At 48.9% G+C, this 23,362-nt stretch overlaps 1 protein-coding gene across 7 annotated transcripts in view; it reads left to right on the top strand.

Moving 5' to 3' along the window:
• Mboat1 (membrane bound O-acyltransferase domain containing 1) overlaps positions 1 to 23,362 on the top strand; it is a 156,468-nt gene that overhangs the window by 79,802 nt on the left and 53,304 nt on the right. For 6 of the 7 annotated variants that reach the window (XM_046419121.2, XM_046419125.2, XM_058571222.1 and 3 more), the window contains 5 exons: positions 1,801 to 1,904; positions 4,668 to 4,732; positions 6,981 to 7,113; positions 9,570 to 9,721; positions 16,089 to 17,371. In XM_046419121.2, coding sequence (XP_046275077.1) covers positions 1,801 to 1,904; positions 4,668 to 4,732; positions 6,981 to 7,113; positions 9,570 to 9,721; positions 16,089 to 16,215 — 581 coding nt within the window. In that variant the 3' untranslated portion in view covers positions 16,216 to 17,371. Of the gene's footprint in view, positions 1 to 1,800; positions 1,905 to 4,667; positions 4,733 to 6,980; positions 7,114 to 9,569; positions 9,722 to 16,088; positions 17,372 to 23,362 lie in introns of those variants that run through there. The other variant, XM_046419126.2, reaches the window with a different exon arrangement.

Raw genomic sequence — 23,362 nt, forward strand, 5'->3', positions numbered from 1 at the left:
GCCCCTTCATAGCCTGCTGAGAGGCGGCCATGCCGGTGATAACAATGGCAGCCAGGCGTGGTGGTGCCCACCTGTCATCCCAGCCGCTTGGGAGGCCAAGGCAGGAGGATGGCAAGTTCAAGGCCAGCCTGGGCCACTTAATGAGACACTGTCTCAAAATATATGATAAAAAGGGCCGGGGGCCTAGCTCACAGTAGGGGACTGGCCTGGCACGTGCAGGGCCCTGGGTTCCACCCGGCACTGCAGGAAGAACACGACAGCCAGGGTTTCTTGCGGGCTGCCTTGGGCCAGGCTCCGCTCTCCGCACTCCACACACTCATTTTCATTTAATCCTTTCAACAGCCTCTTAGGATCGGTGCCATTAGTGTATCCATTTTCTACATAGGGAATGGGTTCCGAGAAGCAGACGGCTCTCCCGGGGCCGGGCACACAGCACACAGCCGACCCTGCCCTTGGCCACCTCTAAGACGGTTGTGAGGACTGGAGAAACGCTGAGCAGCTGTGGCTGCCCAGTCCCGGGATGTCGGGAGCTGTCGGTCACTGTCCTGTTCTTTCAGTCTGACCAGCGTTGGGGGTGGCAGCAGGAGTTCAGGGATCACGGCGTGGGCCGCCGCAGGTAGCCAGCTCTGGTCTCAGTGTCCACGTGGCCTCAAGGGCTCTCTCCTGTGTAGCTCACCTCTGTTGGTCACAAGCCTGTCTCCACGCGGGTAGAACCGCAGACGCCTTCTGACACTCTCTCATTTTGTCTTTCTCTCTGACTCTTGGTCATTTGGGAGGATGATACAGAAAGACTCAACGCTCCTTCCTCCTTTCTTCTAAAAGGAAGCCAATCACTTTACAGTGGGCCGAGACTGAGAGGGAGCACCATGGGGTCACCAGCTGTGCCCAGAGTGGAGGAAGCGCAGAAGAGGGTTTTGTTTGTCTCAGTGCAGGGGTGGAACCCAGGTCTGGCACAGGAGAGGCCGGCGCTCCACCACGGAGCCGCACCCCAGCCCAGGACAGGTGGCTCTCTTTGGACGGCTCTTCTGCCACCATCTTGGTTTGGACATGAACTCTTAGAGGGAGGATTTCTCCACACTCTCCTCCAGGTCTAAGACGCTACAGTGCTGGGACTTAATTAGTTTAATTGATTATTTTCTTAAAGGATTCTAACAAAATTTGAAACAAGATAAATGAAAAGAGAAAATTAGCTTCTTGGTCATTGTGCTGAGGGTGTGTTGAGTTCGTCAGGTCTTAGTGGGTCTCAGAAACACTTCGTTAGAGCATCCCCCAGTCTGTGCCCGGCTGGTTTTAGTGACAGCTTTGGTGCTCTGCTGGGTCCCACGTTTATGCCCATCTCTGTTCTGAGCGCAGGTGTCCTTGTGTCTCTTTCTCACGCACATCTATTGGCCAGTAGATCCTGCTGTTCATGTCGATATTTTGGATCTTCTCTCTGGTGATAATAATGGCAGCCAGGTGTGGTGGTGCACACCTATAATCCCAGCTGCTTGGGAGGCCAAAGCAGGAGGATGGCAAGTTCAAGGCCAGCCTGGGCCTTGAATTCATCCTTGAGTTCACCATCTCTGAGCCTCCAGTGTCTTTCTTCTTTGCAGGTCTCCCTGGGTGCTAGGGGACGAGTGAATGAAAATCAAGGTCACCAAACAGCCAGCTGGATTCTTCTGGTTCATGATACCAGATCCTTTGAATTTTTTGGTTCCTTTCCCCAGGAGCTAGCACCATCTCTCCATGCCCAGTTAGATAAATCTTCTAGCAGCATGTGACTGTCGTTCCGCGCCCTGACTTATTGTTCTAAACCCACAGCTGATGCGGTGAACAATGCGGCTGGCTTTGGGTTCAGTGGCATGGATAAGGACGGCAGGTGCTGCTGGGATCTGCTGTCCAACCTGAACATCTGGAAAATAGAGGTGAGTGGTCCCCCACGTTTCGCCGCTGCATGCAACAGCCGGGGCAGGTGGTCTGCCCTGAGTGTGGTTTCCCTGACGTTCCTCAGCAGATGACCAGGGGAAGCCGCTCTGGGGAAGGCCAGGTCCTGCAGCCCCTGGACATTTTGCATCTCTGATTCCCGCCCTTGTTCCTTTAAAGATCCCGCCTTCTTGGTAGCTTTGATGCTTCAAGGAAGGACGACACCAAACTCTGGAAAAGAGTCAGGAGACCCTCTCTGCTGCTGACATTGCTGTCCTTTTGGCTGGGCGTGCACTGTCCTGGTCTCTAGCTTACATCCTGCTTGCTTCAGTAGAGTGCAGAACCGGAAGCTGCTGTGTCAATATGGCAAGTGTTTCCTGCGAATCCTTTGGAAACAGTTGTCATTGTCTTCCTTTAAGGAGGACTGTCGTGGGCGGCGGTGGTGGCTCAGCGGCAGAGCGCTCGCCTTGCACGTGTGGGGCACTGGGTTCCATCTGCAGCACCACATAAAAATAAATAAATAAAATAAAGGTCTAAAAAATACAATAACATTATTAAGGAAAAAAAAAGAAGAAGAAGAAGAAGAAGAAGAATCGTCGTGATGTCCAGCTTCCGGGCTGCTGGATCTGTGTGGTTGTGCTTCCCGGGTCTTTTTTCTGGACCGCAAGGGTTTGCACAGATTGCTCCTCACACGTGGCGTCCCTGGCCGTCCCACTTGGGGTTTTCTTTGCTCTGTTAGCGAGAGGGTGGTCAGCGGGGCCAGCCCAGGGCCTTCCCTCCTCCCGGCTGGCGTGTTCTCAGCACACCCAGCTCCGTGTCCCTAGCCAGGTGGCTCCTGTCCTCTGCTGGGCTCAGTTTCCTGCCACCAGGGCAGGCACAGTGCCAGGGGAGAGAGTGGGCAGAGGGGTCGTGGTGGGGTGCAGGAAGTCAGGGACGTGGGGAGATGGGTGGCCTTCCACCCCCGCGGAAGCTGGGCCAGGAGGAGAGGGGGGTGCCTCTCCTTCCCGGGGACTCAGGAAAGCCCCCCAAGGCAAGGACGGCCCTCCACCCCACAGAACAGAGGGGCTTAGGGGAAGGACTGGGTTTTTATTTTCTTCTCCTTCTTTGTCTCCTCCTCCTCCTCTTCCTCGTTCTGCTCTTTTCTGCTTATCCATCTATGTATTTTTAGGAAGCAGGAGACACACTCGAACCTGTCGTCCAACCACATGGCCGCACACAGTCAACTCAGGTTCACAGTGTCCTGACTCACGCCAGAGCCAACCAATGCTACTGAGTGCCCACCAGGGACAAAACCCTCATTCTCGGATAGTGCTAGAGGCCCGGGGGCCCCTGTGGGCGGAGCGCCTGGGCACACTCGGTAAGACAAGCCGGGACCCAGCGCTGCTCCTGAGAGAGGAAGGCAGCCTTGCCTGTGGGTTGCCTCCCGGGAGCTCGGAAGCAGAGTCCCAGCCTTCACAACGACTGTCCCATGTTTGGACAGGCCCTGGGGGCCGTCTGTGTCATCTCCTTTCTATTTAGATGACGTAAGGGGGGTTCTGGAGGAGTGACGTTTCTCCCTTGTCCACTTCTGAACTTCTTCTCTCCTCTGGGCTCAGGGACCCCCTGGAGCTTGGGCAACTGTCCTTCCGAGGGCTCCCCTCCCTCCTGGCTGCCCACCAGTGTGCCCACGGTGCCCCAGAGGGTCGGCCTCTCAGTGGGTGTGTGTTCAGGGCCCACATTATCAGTCACGTGTTTATTATAAAAGGAAACCAGAGGAGAGAGGCGGCGTCGCCTTGGTATCAGAGACACAGGGCGAGGGGCTGAAGAAGAACATGGCGGCCTGGCGCAGTCACGGTCCCTTGAGGCTGTGCCCTAGAAAAATGGGTGAGCCAAACCCCTTAGTGTTTTAAAGTAAAAATCATACAAGTCTAGCTGTACGCCTGTGATCAATCCATCTGTCTGTCTTCCTCTCCCCTTTCACTGCCTGCTCGCTCCCTTCCTGGTATGTGTCACCAGGCCCCTGTGTGGCCTACTAGGATTTTCTTGTGGTTAATAAACTTCAGCAGGAAGACATGGCGCCCCGACTTCCGCCGGCGCTAGGAATCATGGTCCTCCTATGTGTGCTCCAAGCTTTTTAGCCCTGGCCTTTGGTACCACAATATCCATATTGTAATGAGAAGACCCAGTTGACAGTTAATTTGGGGACATCTCTCCCCCGGAGGTGGATTGGCTTTCATCATTGCCGTGACATTTCCTTATTGTGATCTAAAGCCTCTTACTCTGGCAGACCCAGCTAGAAGCTTCTCGACTCTTGTAGCTCTTTATAGAATCAACCGCCAAGAGTGACCTGGTTTGTACGTGGCCCCAAATGCAAAGATGACAATTACATTTAAACTGTCTCCCTAAAGGCATTAAACTCACAGGATCGCACTTTTCCTCCGGTGAACTTTCTTTGTGGAATATTCTACTTTTAAGATTCAGATGACTTAAAAAATTTTTTTTAATCAGAGCGGAAGGGAAATCCACAAAATGTTCCTTCGGTTTTCCTATAATTTGAAAATAAGTGTGGAGAAGAATTCAGACTTTGAAGCCAAGGTTTAGTTGCCAGGTTGATCTTATATACACCAGGAAGTGTTCCTGCGTGGATGCTGCAGCCCCGCGGCTCTTGCCTGAGACCGTCATTGTGAAATACCACACTTGCTCTGCCGCCCGGGAAATTCTGGAGAGGACTTTCCGAGACTTGGTATTTTTGCAGCTAATGATAGGTGTGATTTTCTTCTCTCTAGACTGCCACGAGTTTCAAAATGTACTTGGAGAACTGGAACATCCAGACGGCTGCGTGGCTGAAGTGGTAAGGAAATCAGAAGCAGGCTCCTGACTCGGGACACTGGGGCATGCTTTGAGGGACATCCCAGGCCATCGGCCGTCATCTGGGTAGTAATGTCATCTGACCCTTTTGTTCTGTGTTATTATCTATGCCCTGTAAATGAAAAAAAAAAAAAGTCGAAATGCGGTGATTTGAGAAGGTCACAATGTAACATTTATTTTATCTCCTGCTACTGTCATTACTGTGTGCCAGTCATTTATCCCACAAATTAGCTTCATAAGATGTTGCTCATTAGCCCCACTTTACAGATGAGGAAAATGAAGCACAGAGAGGTTATGCAACTCACCCAAGTCACGCAGCTAATGAGTGACAAGTTTGAGCCCAAATGGTCTGTCTGCAGGACCAGGCTCTTGACCTCTGTGCTGTGCTGCTGTTACCTTAAGGACAGTCTGTCGGGGGTAAGGAAGGGCATATCAGCATCAAAGCCCTGATGCTTGCTCTTCTCATCCCTAGCATTGAAAGCTTTATGGTGGCCCACACGTTTATGCTTTTTTAAATTTGCATCTTTGTGTGATGTCTCTATCCTTTTGTTTTGTTTCAAAATGAGAAGCATTTCTTCTTCTTCTTCTTCTTATTCACTAATGATATGTTGGAGCAGGAAACTGCCCTAGTGGGAGTGCACAGACATTGCCTTCCAGCAGATCCCCTCTTTCTGATGTGTGACTTCTTGCATTGGTCAAAACCTGGGGCAAGAGGAGAGACGGTGACGTCCCAGGTGCTCAGGTGACGTCTTCTGAAAGCAGGTGCAGGCTTTGAAAGCCTGGCTTTAGCGAGATGGCTGTCTGTCAGCATTGCACAGGATCATCACACACACTCCGTCTGTCTATGGGTGGCAGTCCCCTGGGCTAAGAGTCTCCGTCAGGAGCTGAGAGATGACTGAGATGACTAAGGGTGCATGTGTGTACATAAAACTTTGACAACAGTGCTTCAAAATTTTTGGCAATAAAATGTTTCACTCTTAAAAGAGGAGATTGAAAGAGTAAGAAACAAATATATACTGTACTGGGCCTACTACTTATTTCAGGGAAAAAAAAAAACGAAAACATTACAAATGGGGTCTTGGTCTTGCGTTTATCTCCCTAAATGCCTTCTCTCTCCTCTGATGAAGAGGCAGCCATAATCCTTGGTTTGGGTGTAAATCAGTTGCTTCTGAATCAGCAGTGAGGGGCTGCTGATAACTGGATTTCTGTTCCATTTTTATTTGGTTCTCTTTGGATCCACTGTGCAGTGGCATCCTTAGAGGGCCATTGGCTCTTTGTCGACTAGGTTTGGGGGGAATCCCCTATCATTTTGATTTCATAAACAGCCTAAGAGCCAAAGGTCTCCACAGTCTTTGTTGACATTTTCTAGATCCTCACAATATCCTTAACCTAAAAATCTGAAATCTAAAATGCTCCAAAACCTGACACACTTTGAACATGAACACGATGTCACAGTGGAACATTCCACACCTAACCTCAAGGGACAGGTTTCAGTCAAAACACTGGTACATTGAAAATATTGTATGGAATCACCTTCAGGGTATGCGTGCAAGGTGTCTATGAAGCAGACAAACGTGTGCCTTTGACTTGGGTCCACTCCCAAGATGGCTCATTATGGATATGCAGGTGTTCTAAAATCTGCAAGCATGCGGAATGCAAAACACCTCTTGGGATACTTAACCCCTGTCACTCTTCAAGGCAGAATCCTGAGTCCAAATCCGATGGACAAGTGAGGCCTGAGCAGGTCATGTGACTGGCACTCTGATTTTTGTGCCCGAGTCCTTGTCCAGGAAAGACTTGAGTGAGGACATCCATTTCTCAGGACCCTTCGCCGATTCCAAAATTTTCAGTGCAGTGGCCCTCACTCAAGTCCCCCTAGATATGAGGCCATGGTTGGAAACAGCTCCTGTTAGGCAGGAATCTTGCTCAGGCCTTCATCAGGGCGCAACAGGCCCAGGCCGTGTAGTCTGTGGAGGCTGGACATTGATCACATCTGCCAAGGCCGAGGTGTGGTCATTTGTCTGGTGGGGCTCAAGGGACCCCAGAGCAGCACAGGCTTTGTGGTTTCATAGCAAGACCCTAGACAGCCCGAGGCCGCGCCTGTCAGAAATGGCTTCTGCAGGGCCTGCTCTAAAGAGGGGCAGGTGCAGGGCAGGGGCAGGTGCAGGGCAGGGGAGGGCAGGGGCAGGCTCTGCACGCTTGCCCTTCACTGTTCCTTCCTGTCTTCGCAGCGTGTGCTATGAGCGGGTTCCCTGGTGCCCGACGGTGCTGACCTTCATCCTCTCCGCCCTCTGGCATGGCGTCTACCCCGGATACTACTTCACCTTCCTAACTGGAGTCCTCGTCACGTTAGCAGCTCGGGCGGTAAGCTGCCTCCGGGTGTGGGGTCTTCCCTTCAGCCATCCGGTGCTTGGGTCTTTGTTGGTATCCTTTAGGTCCTGGCAGGAATTGGGGGGCTGAGAGGGACAGTGGGAATGATATTTTGAAAAATCAAACAACAGACAAAAATCTTCCTATTAGAGAAATACTTCCGTGTACGTGAACCTGTGATCACTACAAAGACAACCATTTTATTTCTGTGTCATTTACAGAGGGTTTTTGTAAAACAAAAGGAATTTTAGGAGCAATATTTATTACCTTAAGAGATGAACACATTTTAATTATTAAAGCCTGCGAAGACACAGTCTACCAATTATAGACGTTGATGATTGTTAATGACTGTGGGCTCTGTAGGACTTCAGTTTGGTTATGTCCTGCTTAATTTAACATTTTTTAAAGATGGACACAATATATTTATTTTATTTACTTATTTATTTGTCTGTTCTTATGCGGTGCTGAGGCTCAAACCCAGTGCCTCACAGTGCAAGAAAAGCGCCCTGCTGCTGAGCTATAACCCCGGCCCCTAATTTAACGTTTTATTATCCCAAGTCTAGAGAGAACTCGCAGGACAGGAGCTGTGCCCTCGGGGACCAACCTCACCTCTTATGGTCTCAAGTCGGATCCAGTTAATTTTGTGTAAAATTATTTGTGAACTTCACAAATTGAATTCTTGTGGGTTTTTTTGTTTTTTTTTGAGGAGCCTCTAGTTTGTCCTCGGTTGTTCCTGCCACCCGCTTGTTAGAAAGCCAGGACTTAAAGGAGTGAAAAATGTGATCGTCTTCCAAGAAGATGAACGTACATAGAAGTAATCGCAATTCCAAGTGCTTCCGTGGCCAAATACAGGGTGATGGATTTGGTTTAGTCTCAGCCCTTGATGGTGGTGGTGGTCTTCCTTAGTTCAGACGCCAGGAGTTTTAAATGACACTTGTCGCAGTCGACTTTAGGTGTGGATTTCAGAGCCCCGTGTATTCACTCCTTCAATTCATTCATTCTGTGAATCTGTCAGGAGCCACACACGGGCCAGTGAGCGTCGTAGGTACCGAGTTATCCCAGTGAACCCGACATTCCCCTGAGGAATTCCTGCCTCCACTGGGCAGAAGCGTGCCAGGGTCCACATGCAGACAAGGCAGAGGGCTGAATGCTGTTTGCTGATTAAAATACTTTTCAAACTAAATGCTTATTGTACCTGCTAGTTCACGAGCAGCAGGGCAGACGGTTTCTTCTCTCCCATTCATCATAAAGCTCTGTTTATGCAGGACAGCCAGAGAGCTTTTCTCTCGGGGGCTTGGAAATCTCTCTCACCTTCAGGTGGTGGCGGGGAGAGGGAGGGTTCATGGAGCAGAGCGTCCGTCTTTTCTAGAAGGAGATTGAACTCAACAGTCAAGAAGTCTGAGGCCTGGGGGAGCCACCTAACAGTGTCCCCCAGACGCCCAGCCTGGGCTCTGTCCTGGAGAACTCGGGGGGCCTGGCTCCCAGGCAGCCCCAGGCCTGAGCCCCCTCCTGTGGGCTGCACTTCCTGTCAGCTGGTTCCTGTCCTCAGCAATCTGGAGAGGAGATGTCCCTCCGGAGGCACACCAGTCACAGTGTCTGAGGAGTGGCAGTGAGCACACCCTCCGACAGCCTTTCCCACGTCAGGGCGCTGTCTGAATGTCTTTCTCTGTACGATAGGAACAAAGGTGATACCTTGGTCGGCTCTTGGCCCAGGCGTGGGAGCTGTGCTTACAGTTAGGAAGAGTGACGTTGTTTGTTTCACCGTCACCCAAAGGAAACACTTAGGGGACAGCGTAGAGATTTATTGACTAGGGAATGCGTCACAGAGCTGTTTGTGATAGCAAACCAGGAGGTGAGAAGACAAGCTAATTTCCACAATTCACTTAAAATTATGATGGAGTATTTACTGACATGGGAAAAAGTCCATGGTAGATAATTAAATGAAAAAGTCCTTGAGAGATAGTTAATGTGAGTGCCATTAAGAATGTAAGTGTGACACACAGAAACGGAAAACGCTTTGGAGGGCTGTTGTGCCTTTTTTTTGTTTTGAGGGGGTATTGTGGATCGAATCCAGGGGTGCTTAACCACTAAGTCACGTCCCCAGCCCCTTTTTAACATTTTATTTTGAGACAGGTTGCTCAGGGCCTTGCTAAATGAGGCTGGGCTCAAACTTGCAATCCTCTTGCCTCAGCCTCCAGAGCCACTGGGATTACAGGCGCGTGCCGCTGCACCCAGCTATGCGCCAAATTTTTAAACAGTGCTTTTTTTCTTAGGAAGATGTTAAAAAAAAAGTTTTTTTTTTTCTTAGTTGTTTCTTAAATGTTTTTCTACAGTGAACCTGTATTTCTTTTTGTCAGTAAGGAAAGCCACCCTGGTATTTTCAGGGGGAAGGAGAACTCTGGAGGTTGGTGATCTGTCTCTCACCCGCCCCTGTCCTGCTTGACTTTCAGGTAAGGAACAACTGCAGACATCACTTCCTTTCTTCCAAAGCTCTCAAGTGTGTGTATGACCTGGTGACCTGGGCTGTCACTCAGCTGGCCGTCTCGTACACGGTGGCGCCGTTCGTCATGTTGGCCGCGGAGCCTGCCCTCAGCTTGTACACGTGAGTTCCCTGCCCTCTGCTGCCGCCTGGCCGACTGCTCTGTTGTCTGTGGTGGCCTTAGAGCCGGGTAGGTCCCATCAGCATAGTGAGACTGTACCAAGAATTCCCAAATGGGACCGAGGAGTGAAAGATGCCCACGGACCTTCAGAGGAGGCGCCTGCCCCAGGACCCCAACACACACCATCAGCACCTGCGGGGAGGTTCCAGGGAACACCTCAGTTTTCCTGGTGCCAATGAGGGGCGCTCCAAGCAGTGAGGGGCAAAGGGACTGATCCAGGTTAGAGATTCTGCCTCCGCTGCTCTCCCTGGCCACAGTGGGGGTCAGAAGGCCGGAGCTGGGCCCAGGTGGGCTCCTTTGCATGGTCTGTAGCAGCGCTCTGTGTCCTTCATGAGGTGCTGACTCTGCGGGGTGTGCATGGGGGTTTGTTCTCCTGATGCACGTGGTGGAGAGGGGTGTGTGGGATTTAGGGTCCAGAGGGAGGCTCCCACCAGAGGTGTGAGAGGTTCCCGAGTCAGACCCTCCTCCTCAAACACCTGCACTGCAAATGCACTGCTGACCTGCAGTTGCTTCCTTTTATTGTTGTACATTGATGTTTGATTAGTCGGGTTTTCCCACTACTGTGAAATGGTTGGGCCCAGAGCTTTGGAAACTTCCTGTGTCGCCTCACCGTGAAAGTAGCTAAGAGTAGAATCCACCGCCAGTGTGGTGGTTGGGACTGTCCTTAGAATTGAACCAGGAGGATTTGCAGAGGGCCCAGGCCAGGACCTATGGCTTGAATTCAGTAAATGTAGCTTCATTATCTGATGAGCAGCACAGGCTTTTCCAGGTTCCCTTTTGAACATAGTATGGTTACAAAGGAAAGCGACTTCGAAAAAAGAGACACAGTGCAGTCGTCAGGGCTCAGGAAATGACACCTCAAGTTTTGATGCCTTGTCATGCAGAATGCTTTGAACTAAAGGGGGGCCAAGGTCTCATCCCCCCACCCGGCCCCAGTCTCTTGCCCTTATTTTTCCTCCGGAAGTACAATAAGGGACTTTCTCTGAAATTCTCCTATTTATTTAAAGGCTGGACTCTAAAGAAGAATAATTTGCAAGAAAAACTGACATGCATCCAGCACCCCGGCAGCCTTTGTCCCAGGTGGTTGCCCGTCATTCCGGCCTGTTCTCCCCTAAGTCATTTGTTCTCCCTCCGGAGCTGCCCACAACTTCCACCCTTCCCTCCCCGGTGGTGAGAGGATGTTTAATCTTCAGCCATCTGGCCCTTGGCTTTCTTCTCGTGACCCCATGCACAGTGCACATGACAAATCTCTACCCCTTTCTCCTGTTCCTCTGTCTGCCTGTTTTCCATTTGTTTCTGCAGACACAGATCCTGCATAAACACACCTTATTTGTGAGCTGAGGGTTCCCCGGACTGGTTAGGAATGGATTGAATCTTTTCCTGTCCACTATGTGTGTGTCAATATCCATAATTAAGAGGATTTTCTTAAGATAATAGGAAACGAAGGTGGAGGGAACTATACACACTCATCAATGAGGTCTGTTCGGCTACGTGTGTTTCCACGGTATATCAGGTGATGAGCAGTCACACCAGGGTGACGTGGAAGTCGTGCTGGTCATGCACAGTGTTCCTGGGATGCCACGAGAGCAGGAAGAGTCCCGTCTCCGGCAAACCAGAGCCCTCAGTTCAGCCGCTGCAGCAGGAGGAGCCTCGTTGGCTCTGCAGGAGGAAACTTGACTTGAGCACCCCTTCCCCAGGCTCCCCCGGAGACCACGCCCCCAGGCTCCCCCAGAGACCACGCCCCCAGGCTCCGCCCTCTGCCCTCAGCAGGCTGTAGCCCCTGTCCCTTCCTTGGGGCCGCCCCCTGTCCCAGCCTCCCTTTCCGTGTCCTTGTCAGGGCCCTGGATTAAGCAGGCATTTTTTTTTCTTTGCCTTTGCGTCGTTAGTTTCTGAAGCGTGTGCGGCTCTAGGCCTCGGCTGCCCAGGACGTCGCCCAGGGTGTGGGTCTGTGGGTCTGTCTTGCTTAGCCTCCAGGTCCCTGAATCTCCCAGGTGTGGAGTTGTCTGCCTCTAGGACAGGACCCCCTGCCCCCAGGAGCCCCCGAATTCTAATCACGAGATTTTCCTGGAATATGTTTGTCATGTTACAGCAAAACTGTGTGTTCCCCGAGTCTCATTGGATCCCTACAGCGCGCTGGACGTTGCGCAGTGGACAGGTCATTCCTGCTCCCACGGAGGTGACAGCCCGATGGGAGAGAGAGATAAGGGTGACAAATTATAAACACACCCTGAGACACAGATTCAGGAGTCTCTCTACAGGAATCTGACCCTCCCTGGGGCAGAGGGCAGCTCTGGGCGGAAGTGGCCTTTCAGCTGGGCCCTGGGGCCCGTGAGGCAGGGCTCTGGGCTGTGCCTCTGAGGTCGGAAAGGCATGGAGAGGCCCCTGGGGAAGCAGGAAGCTTCAGACCTTGAACTCCTGAGAAACAGGGATGTGCGCAGATCAGAGAATTTAAAGTGCGCAGCGGTGTCTGGGAGAGAGAGGGATCGGTTAGCAGTCTCCCCATTCATCCCGTCAGGAAGTGGAGACCCAGAGAGGGTGCGTGGAATAAAACTCACACAGCAACCCAGAATCAGCTCTGCGTTTCAGACTCAAAGTTCCTTTAATGGCAAGATCAGCAGTGTAATCACTAAAAATTTGTTGAGGAGAAGCTATTTTGGAAGCAAATTGCTGCTTGCAGATCAAAGTAAGTTAAGACATGTTTATGATAACATGCATTTAACCAACTAAAGCGCATGCTAATTCCGGCACTTAGGTGGAATCCAATTGTTGTCAAGCAGCTTTCCATTGCTTCAAAAAAAATAATCTAAAATGCGTTTTAAAACACCTTTGTGGAGGATAAAACAAAATATTTTTCCAAATTGGTCCATTCGAGTTGATGTGACCTAAAGTTATCTGGCATGTATGATAATACGTGTAATCCATACTGTATGAGTAAGCTCCCTGTCTGCATCAGCCCAGCCCAACAGAAGCGTCTGTGATAACTGACATCTTCTTTTCTCTGGGCATTAGATGGCCCACGTATTAGCCATGAGCATGTGTGACCATTGAGCACTTGGAATGGGGCTAATGACTGAGGAATGGAGCCTTCCATCTCATTTAATTTTAGCAGCCTCATGTGTACCCATGGCCATTGGAGATTGATCGCACCTCAAAACGTGTATTCAGAATCTCTTGAGAACCTTTGAATCTGATGAAAGAGTCAGAATCACCAGCCATTCAGTGGAGTGAGCCTCGGTTGCTTTCTGGATCTGCACCTCACTCGGGCTCCCTGCTGTCACGGGCCACCAAAGAAGGCTGTGGGCAAACCTGTTTGTCAGCACGCCCTCCCTGCGTTGCTCAGCCTTCAGGCCCCTCCTGTGCTTTGTGTTTGTGTCTAGTTGGGCTTTCAGTCTAGAGTGTCCTCAAATTACAGCTTTAAATTTCTCAACACTTTTCGTTTAAATTTTCAGTGAGTCTCAAGTTTAATGAACACTTGACTGTATTATTATTAATATTATTATTATTTTTTACTGGAGATTGAACCCAGGGGGGCTTAACCACTGAGCCACACCCCCAGCCCTTTTTTGTATTTTATTTTGAGATAGGATCTTACTAGGTTGCTTGGGGCCTCGCTAAGTTGCTGAGGCTGGCTTTGAATTCACTATCCTCCTGCCTCAGCCTCCCAAGTTGATGGAGTTATAAGTGTGCACCGCTGCACCTGGCCACTTGACTGTATTATGAAAGAAACTTTCTGTGAAACCATTTTGAAAATCCAAATCCTCATACATTAATTTGTCTCTAATTAGATAACGCTTTTTTAAATTCAGTGTGTAGGAATGTGGGAAGAAATTTTGCAGATGGCAGACTCCTTGAGGGCAAAAATTGTGCCTTATTCACTTTTGTATCTGGAGGATTTGGGTCAGCACCTTGGCCTGTTGAGCTGAGTTTTTCCTTAATAAAAGGATGAAATAGTCTTTCATTTTTAATTAATAAAATTATAAAGTATAGGATATATTTTATTCTCATTAGGACCCCATTCTTTATAGTCCTAGAAAAATATGGAATCTCAGAAGAGGTTACTAAACCTCTCTAGGGAATCAAAATTTGTTTCCCTTAATTGCCAAAGTATTTGGATTTATTTAATTAATTATATTTGCAGTACTAGGGATTGAACTCAGGGGTGCTATATCACTGAGCCACATCCTTAGCCCTTTTTATTTATTTTACTTATTTCACTAAGTTGCTAAGGCTGGTCTCAAACTAGCAATCCTACTGCCTCAGCCTCCCAAATCGCTGGGATTGCAGGCATGCACCACCATGCCTGGCTGGTGTTTGGATTTAATCTAATATAGTTGCTACCATGCCGATTTGGCCATGTATAAAAGATTAATGCAAAACACCCGGACAAAGTATATTTTAGGTGTGTAGACTTGGAAAGCTGTAATTACCTATGACTAGAGCACATTTTGAGAAAACCTCAGTGTATATGTGTTAACCAGCATGTTTATCTGTGGAGCCCTTTTTCACCCTCAATAATGTTCTTAGAAGTAAATTAGATGATTAATTACTGTACCTATTCACCCTTTGCTCCTGGTTAGGTGAGCATTAATCATGTCCAGTCGGTCCTCTGTATCCATGGGTTCGGTAGCCATGGATTCAACCAACCGGGGATGGAAAATAGGTGGAAAAAAATTGCTTCTGTCCTGAATGCGTACAGACTTCCATTCTTGTCATTACTCCCTAACTGATGTAGTGTAACAACTATTTGCATAGCACTTACACTGTGTAAGGTATCATAGGTAATCCAGAGATGATTGGAGTATTCCAAAGTACGTGCGTATGTTATATGCAAAGGCTGTACTATTTCATGTAAGGTGCAGTACCGTTGGGGAGTCCTAGAACCAATTCCCATGATTCCACAGAAGGATTGTTGTCTTGTTATCATTGTCCCAAGAGAGGGGGTGGAAGCTTATGTCTTTTTGTAGATCCCAGTTTAATGCTCTACACTTTTCTTTTTCTTGTTTTGGTGTGGTCCTGGGGATTGAACCTGGGGTGCTTCATCATCGAGCTACATTACCAGCCCCACCCCTCCTTTCTTGAAAAAAATGTTTATTTTGAGACAGCCTCTTACTGATTTGCTTGGGCCTGGCTGAATTGCTGCGGCTGGCCTTGAACTTGCAATGCTCCTTCCTCAGCCTTCTGAGCTGCTGGGATTATGCACCATCATGCCTGGCTAATGCTTCATCATCTTAAGCAGTAAATGTTTATTGAAACATTAAATGAATGAAAATCGATTCCTGCTCTTGAATCTTCTGCAAACCACTGTAGGGAGATCCCTCCTGCTGAAGGAGGGGGCAGTTGAGGGCATTTCTGGTGACTCCTGTGCCTAACGTTCTGCTTAAAGCTGAAGAATGATGCATGAGTCATTGTGTTTCCCCCTTCTTCTCACACTATTTCTCTTGAATCTTAAGACGGTACTGGAGAGCTGGGCATGGTGGCACATGCCTATAATCTCAGTGACTTGGTAGTCTGAGGCAGGAGGATTGTGAGTTCAGAGCCAGCCTCGGCAATTTGTCGAGCCCTAAGCAACTTAGTAAGACCCTGTTTCAGAATTTAAAAAATAATCAAAAGGGCTGGGGATGTGGCTCAGTGGTTAAGCGCTCCTGGGTTCAATCCTTGGTACCAACCCCCACCCCCGCCCTTTCTCCTGGAGAAAGTACTCATTCCAGCATCCAAATGGATCCGGAACAGTTCTGCTAATGTGGGCTGTTTCTAAGTACACACATTTATTGATAGTCTGTGCCCAATAAATATCAGCATCTACATCGTGCACACTGCTGAACGATGTGTTTTTTTTTTTTTTAATGAAAGTCAGAGCTCAAGCATAATACTTGTTTCTTATTAGTTTGGATGGAACTTATTTTCAGGATTATAGACCAGTTTTCAAAATCAGAATCCTTCATGAGACACACAAGAAGAACCCCTCACACTCACGAAGAACATACAGGGGAAAGTATTTATTATATTTGTGTTGAGGTCAGAGTATTGGGTTGGAGTTGGTTCTTGTGCATTTTGAATGTTGAAGATTTATGGCTTATGGAGCTACTTCTCTTAGTCTGCTTATTATTCCATGGAGCAATATGACGCTTGTCTGCAGATGGCTGGTTGGTTTGCTCTGCACAGCTTTGAGGGACGGTCGGGGCCAGCCTGAGTAGGCTCCTTGGCACCTCTAAAACAGTGTCTCCACTTGCCTACTGAAGATGAGGTGCTCAGGAGGTATTTCCCGTGTAGGTCCTTTGAAGTATAACTTTTTTTTTTTTTTATTCCTAGGTCCATGTACTTTTACTTACACATCATAAGTCTCCTGGTAATACTTTTTCTGCCAATCAAACCACAAGCTCATCTTCAAAGGCAGCCTCAGACCGCAAATTCTGTTAATAAGAAGAAAACAGACTGATACCTCCAAGAAAGCTGAACAAGTAAAATTGCAAAACATTGGAAAGACCATGAAAGGGCTCGAGGGCTCTCCAGTGACTTAGAGGCCATGTTTACATGCTTTTTATTTGTTTGTTTGTTTTAACTGCAGGGAGTATTTTTATGAAGCCTTTTTGTACAGTTAAATTGGCCATGTGCAGTCTATTTGTTTTAACATTTTCTAGGACCTGTCAGTGGCTGCAGGTGGGGAGACAGTCCGTCTGGGCTGCCGGGTCTTTGCTTTACTGACATGGTTTTCATCTGCTGGACTCTGGATGCCGCAGGCTGGACATTGGCTCCGGAAGTTAGAAGGTGATTGCTGAGAAGATGTCACAGACATGGAGGTTCCTCAGAAGCTCCAACCCCTTTGATGTGTGACATTATTGGTTTGTGGATACGGTGACTACACTCAGAAGACCCTGGAGGAGAGGGGTCATGGAGGACTGCCCCTGAAAACTTGAATGAACTCATGTGCCCTCAGAGAGGCTGCATTCCCCCCAGGAATGTAACCCTTTACCTTCGTTTTTTTCTGAACTGAGCCAAGATAGGAAATGAGTACCTCTCCCATGAGTGTCCAGAGCCGCGGAGGGGCTGCTATTTCCGTTTCCATGACCTGCTTCAAGATGGCCCCAGGAGACACCGATACCCCATCCCAGGCAGCAGAATGCCCTTTGAAGAAATGATCCCTTTAAAACAAAATTCAGAGTTACATAGGAGTTTGGTAAGAAGCAGAAGATGATTCCCTCGCTCCCCTATTTTCATGGAGGTGTTAATGATGGTGGCCGCAACGTACACACAGGCTGATTTTTCATTTTTCCATTTTTGTAGCTGATTAAATCCAGCTTTGTTGAAGTTGACTTATCATATATTGGAAAGCAGAAATTTAAAGTCAGTTTTTCTTTTCTATCTTTGTTATGAATGTACCGTGGCTCCTTTTGGGAACTACTATTGGGTGATGTTCTCTGTGGGAGAAGAAAATATGCTATTAGATATTGTGGAAAATAATGAAGATAATAACAAAATATATGCTGCAATGATGTGCCTTCAATCAGAGAGCTTGGGGGGAGAAAATTTGTTCAAATCAAATGGTAAAAGTCAGTTTCTCACTGAATAAATACTATGTTTCTGTATAAAGAAAATGTTTCTGAATGTAAGCTTTACTTTTTGCTTCGAAATAACCGATATTCAGGAGTGTGTGTGTGTGTGTGTGTGTGTTTTAATAAATGTGCACAAAGTTTTATTGTTTTGTAGGACCTTTCAGCAGTGTGGCTTTATTTCCCTAAAATTTGGGCATTTCGGCATGATCAGTTTTACTATACGTGTCAGGCACTTGAATGGTTTTACTCTTCAGTCTGATTTGTGATCGTTATTCCCAGTTTTGCAGGTAGGGTTCATTTCCTCTGTAGAGGAGGAAGCTGGTAACCGGACAGTTGCTAAGTGCCAGGGCTAGTGGTAGAGCTGACCTTTGGTTGCTAGCCCATCTGGTGACAGCCGGTGGCCGTGGGTCTTCCCACGCAGTGTCCTGCGGCTGCTTCTCTGAGGATAGTGGATCCTGGAAGTGATGAGCTCATCCTTTCAGTGCGTTTTCCCGATCCTGGTGCTGGGGGAGAGGACAGTCGTCCTCCTCTGCAGCCGTGGGGCGTTGGTCTCAGGACCCCTTCAGATCCAAAGTCCAGGGACACCTAAGTCCCTTAAAAAATTAAATTGTTTAGAGAATAACAATAATAATAATAATAAGTGTTAAGCACAGACACCCTTCCCCACCAATATTTTCAGTTGGTGGAAGCCAAACCAGCAGAGGAGAGTGGTGGTGGGGCAGGAGGAGCAGAAGTGGGCGGAGGCCGGAGGGAAGCAGAGACCGGGCGGAATGGAGGCCGGAGGAGGTAGAACAGCAGGTGAGAAGCCGGGGGACAGGAGAGGCCCACGTAATAATGGGATGTGTGAGCTAAGGAGTGCCTCTGTGCCAGGGCAGGAGGCTCTCCACTGTAACCCGGCTCCCGGGGCAACCCTACTCCACAGTGCAATCCCAGGAGGACCCCAGGCAGGCCAGGGATGTGGGTGCCTAGAATTGATCAGTCTTTCCAACACGAGTACCTTGAGGTGCAAGACCAGGCAACATGCACATCTTGCCCACTAGTGAGAAGGGTCCAAGTCACCATGGGCAGGACACGTGTGCATACTCCAGAGGAGTCCCTGAGCTCGCTGTGTGATTTCTGGCTGTATGGTTTATGGTCAGGTGTCACTGTGCGTGAGTGTCTTCATTTCTGAGAGAAGAACTTTGGTAATGAGAAGAGAGGTGACCGCAGGGTGGCCAGCTTCTCAGTGTGACTCTAGTGGGTACTAAAAGGACAGTACAGAGACAATTGACTCCTGCCCTTTTTCTCTTGAGGAATGTTTACCCATAAGAAAAATGTTTCAACTGAGGGTCAGAGTTTGAAGAGGTTGGGTCTGTTTTTATTGCCTTAGATTTCTATGTTGTCCCAAATGTAATGTGCACTTAATCAAAATGTATTGGATTGGGGAGTTTCAGTGGAAAAGAAATACATTTTCTGTTTTCTTTCAAAGCCAAATCTGAAGTGCTCTATTTTAATGTGTGTGTGTGTGTGTGTGCGTGCGCGCGTGCCCCACCCTTCCCTGCTCCATAAGGAGCAAGAATATTGCTCAGTAATTTCAAAAAACAGTAGACATTTCTGTTTGAGAATTTGACTGGTTAAGGGAGGAAAAGGCAGGAAGAATCGAGTAGGTCAAGAAGAGAGGAATTAGCAGGTGGTGCCCCGGAATTGGAGGGCTGCTTGGCCACCATTACTGAAGGTCACTGGTCAGTCAAGGAGTGGCTGGTCCCCCTGGTCTTTCTGGACTCCTCACATTGGAACCACAGCCAAGGTTAAAAACATCGGTCACAGTGTGGTTGCTCCAGGGCTGAACCTCCTCTCTCCCCTGGCACGCAGTGTGGTGCCTGTCACATAATGAAGATTCAGTAAGTGTTTGTCGATTGAATGAGGGAGTGAGGGGATTCATTTAATGCATCATGGCGCTTGACAGCTTTGATTGAGCTGCTTCTGCACTGGGAAACATCATTTCTGCTTTCCAGAATTAGGGTTTGAAATAAAAGCTTGTGTTTTCAGGGAATTCTGTAAGCAAGTTATATGAAATAATCACTCAGGCAGCCCGGTTGACACAGCCTGAACCTCCTTGGTTAGTCCATCCGTTAATTAATGCATCTACTTATTTATCAGATGTGTCAGGCCTGGTAGGGGATTTGCACTCTGCTATGCACTGCAAGAAAAAGATGCTGAAGGCCCCCTCTCTGCCCAAGACATGGTCACAGTAGGCTCAGAAAGATGCCGTCCAGAGCTGGGTGCCACAGGAGGGCCAGGAGAACCCCAGCAAGCAGAAAAGGGAGAGTGATTGGTGGCCTTATCCTCATCTTCCGCAAAGTGCGGAGCATCCGCATCTCACAGTGCTTAAAGGTGACGCAGTGCAGGAGCATCACTGCTCTCTGTGCTCTGTCCAGGTGAAGTTAGCCTTGCCCTTACCCTGAAGTTGCCCATTGACCTTGAACATGCCCATGGAGGTGATTTCCAGGCTCCGCAGATGCCTTCATGAAGCCCAGCAGGAAAGACTTTTTCTAGAAAAGTCGCAGCCCACGTGAGCTTTGTCTCGTTCCCTAAACTTAGTTAAGGCTACCTACTGTCTGCTAAGAGGAAGAAAATTAGCATTCGTTGACAGCTATTTTCATTTTTAGTACCTGATCCAATTCTGGGAACTTGGCAGTATTTTCTGCTCTTTGCAGAAATGGAAACCAAGCCGTGGAGGCCGGAAGTAACAGGTGTTGAAAGATGAACTGACAACGAATTGAGTTCCAGCTCTAACTGGGTCTTTCTTTTTCCTGATTCATTCACTAAACAGCCTCTATTCTATGACATAGAACGGGAGCTCCCAGTGGGCAGTGGGCGACAGTGAGTTTGTCATTTGGAAACAAGGAAACAGTAGAATAATAGCTGACTGGGTAGCATCAGGTTACTAGGGTTATTTATTTGTGTTTTGTAAGGGATGAAGCAGAGGGACTTCCAGATTACACTAGGTGCAGTGACACCTCCTGTAGTCAGGAAAGCCTGGCTGTGTGGAGCTCGCCCCGCCTCCTTAGCACGAGTGGCACCACTCAGGTTTGGTCAGGTCTACTGGGGCTTGACGCTGGAGCCAGACCCCAAATAGAGGCCCCTCCATAAACTCTGTTGAACACAGATAGCGTGCCTGAGGTTGCACAGCTAGTTAGTGGGGGAGCCGGGCTTGAGTCCTGGGTTGGCTGACTCTGAGGTCCATCTCACTCTCTGTTGCAGAAGCACGTTGGTTTTCAGAGAGACAAAGTTTTAGAGTGAAAGTAACTCCAGCCTCATCTGGTCTAGGTTTCCAGAGGCCGACTGGCTGGCCCTACCCGGGGAGCTTCCTGAGCATGCAAGGAGAGGGGCAATAGGAAGGGGGCCAGGTGGATAGCTGGAGTGCCCTCTGGGCCTCCCTTTCCCTGGTGAGGTGGAGGTCAAGCCAAATGGTTTGATTATGGTGAAGAAAAGGCCTTTTGGACCTTCTACCATTGATTTTATTACTAAACCGCCTTTTATTTAGTCTTGACGCATTCTGAGATATGCAAAGGTTGTCTGAGACTTGGGGTGGCCCCTGTATGCTGTGAGGACCCTGCTTTATTGCCAGAGAAATCAAGGGAACTTTGGTGAATTAAGGCATAGACAATTCAGGAGCCAAATAAGAGATGGCAGAAATGTAGGCCTGAGGAGAAGGAGAATTGTCAGCGGGTAGACAGGTCAGGGTGGCCTTTAAGAACAGGAAGGTGTTTAACTGCTGATTGTCGTATAATTTTCTTTCTTGGCTACAGAGACTTCTTTAATTTTTATTTTTGCAGTGCTGGGAATTGAACCCAGGGCCTTGTGCACACTAGGCAAGTACTCTACCCCCAGCCTCCTAGAAATATTTTTAATCTTAGAAGAGGGTATACTTGATTCCAGTTTTGCTTACTGTTCAGAGAAAAGAAAACAAACTGAGTAAGACAGAAAAGGCAGTTGGAGCTAGAGATTGGAACAAAATCTGTGCTGACTAAGCCTTCGGTGAGAATCCCCAGATATACTAGTTGTGCTGGTCAGCTTTCCATTGCTATGACAAAGCACCTGAGAAAATCAACTTAAAGAGGAAAGGTTTATTTTGGCTCATGGTTTAAGTCCTCCAGTGCAGTCACAGGTTGCACCTGCCTCCCTGTGCACTGGTCTGGAAGAGTCACCAGCTGCCAGGCAAGATTCTGCCTGGTCACCTGTCACGTTGTCCCTGCCATCTCCACACTGCTGCTGGGGACTTCCTGGACAGCTCATCTGGCCCTTGCTCTTCATGAAACCTCCTGTTAGCTCCTGCTCTCTGTGGCATGACGCCCACCCGTACCTTCTCTCTCCCCAGCCTGGGTGCGCCCCTTGCTTCAGGCCAGTGGCTGCCCCAGTGGTAAAGCACCTCTCCAGCAGAGAGCTGTTTGTGACTTAGTTCTTCGTTCTGCTGCCCGGAAGAACTGCCCCCACTTCCTTCCTTCATAACTCCCTCCTTCCTTCCCTAGAAATTTAACTCAGAGGCGCTTAACCACTGAGCCGCCTTGCTAACCCCCCTCGCTTTTTAATTTGAGACAGGGTCTCACCATATTGCTTAGAGACTTGCTAAGTTGCTGAGGCTGGCCTTGAACTTGTGATCCTCCTGCCTTAGCCTTCTGAGTTGCTGGGATTACAGGGTTGCACCAACACACCTGGCTAAGACCTGTCTTTTCTGAGCAGGCACTTACCACAGCAAAAAAGAGCTCAAAGCTATGCCATATTCAAGGGAACACCTGGTCTCAGAGGGAAGCGGAAACACGGAGCCGTTGGCTGGCTGGCCTCTACATTTTCAAAGGAATACCTTGTACAAGATGCCATTCCCCCTGGGAAGTCCGTCACCTCTGGGTTCTGCTCTTGGATCCCCAGTGTTAGCTTGTGGGCGGACTGGCTTGATCCCATTTGTCTCTCCCCAGCCCCACGGCCCGATGCCTGGCAACCCTACGTTGTGTTTCTTCGAATCTTTGTACCTAGTAAAGCCCTGTCTCAAGAGGTCTGGGGACAAATGCACAGGTGAGTGAATTCCACTCACCACAGCAGGTTCTTCTGTGGCTGAGGGAGAGGGACATCTTAAAGACTGATCTTGGGATTCTTGTCCTTGCATCTGGAGACCAGCTCTACAAATGGCCCCAGCAACAGGCCAGCAGCTCCATATCTTCTCTTCCTTAAATCCAGGATTTCCCTTGAACATGGTGCTGCTTGGACTCCTGTCCACTGGGGATTGGGTGAAGTGAGAACAGCCTGCTGAGAAGGCGCCCCGGGTTCTCCAGCCTCTGGACACCTCATTTCCTACGTCTTGGTCTTTTACAGCTTCTGGTAGTTGGTGATTCTGTTAAAGACTGTTGTGTTTCATTAACTGCATAAAAAGAGTGTACACTCCCTCCTAGGAAGGGCTTTGTGCTAGTTATCTCATTGCACTGTCACAACCAAGAGCCATTCACGGCCTCACGGTCCCGGAGGCTCCAGATCCAAGGCCAAGGGATCACCAGGGCTAGTTTCTCCTCAGACTCTCTCCTGGGCTTGCAGATGGTGGACCTCTCCCTGTGCCTTCTGTGGTCTTTTGTGCGTGCACGTGTGTGTGTGTGTGTGTGTGTGTGTCCTAAACTCCCCTTCTTGTAAGAACTCCAGTCATATGGGATTAAGGCTCACCATCATGAGCTCATTTTAACTCTTTAAAGCCGTATCTCCAAATGCCGTCGCATTCTCTTGTATTGCATAAAACTTGGACATTTGAACTGAGGGAGGATACAGCCCAGCCGGGCAGCCCTTCCGGCTGCTCTCACTGTTACCATGGTAACAAACCAGCCCCATTGAGCATCATTTTGTATTTCTCTGGAGCACACAGGGGTGTGGTCGGTAGGTGTGTGGAGCAGGTCTTCAGGATCGGGTGGAGCATGCCCAGGTGCTCCTGTTCTCCGGGGGGTCTTATCGACTCTTCCCTCCCTTGAGATGAGCAGGGATCTCCCTTGGCCACATTCTCACGGGTATTTGGTC

Source organism: Marmota monax, unplaced genomic scaffold (assembly GCF_021218885.2).
Source record: "Marmota monax isolate L192 unplaced genomic scaffold, Marmota_monax_Labrador192_F-V1.1 WCK01_AAM20220418_F8-fsc00259, whole genome shotgun sequence".
Lineage (NCBI taxonomy): Eukaryota > Metazoa > Chordata > Mammalia > Rodentia > Sciuridae > Marmota > Marmota monax.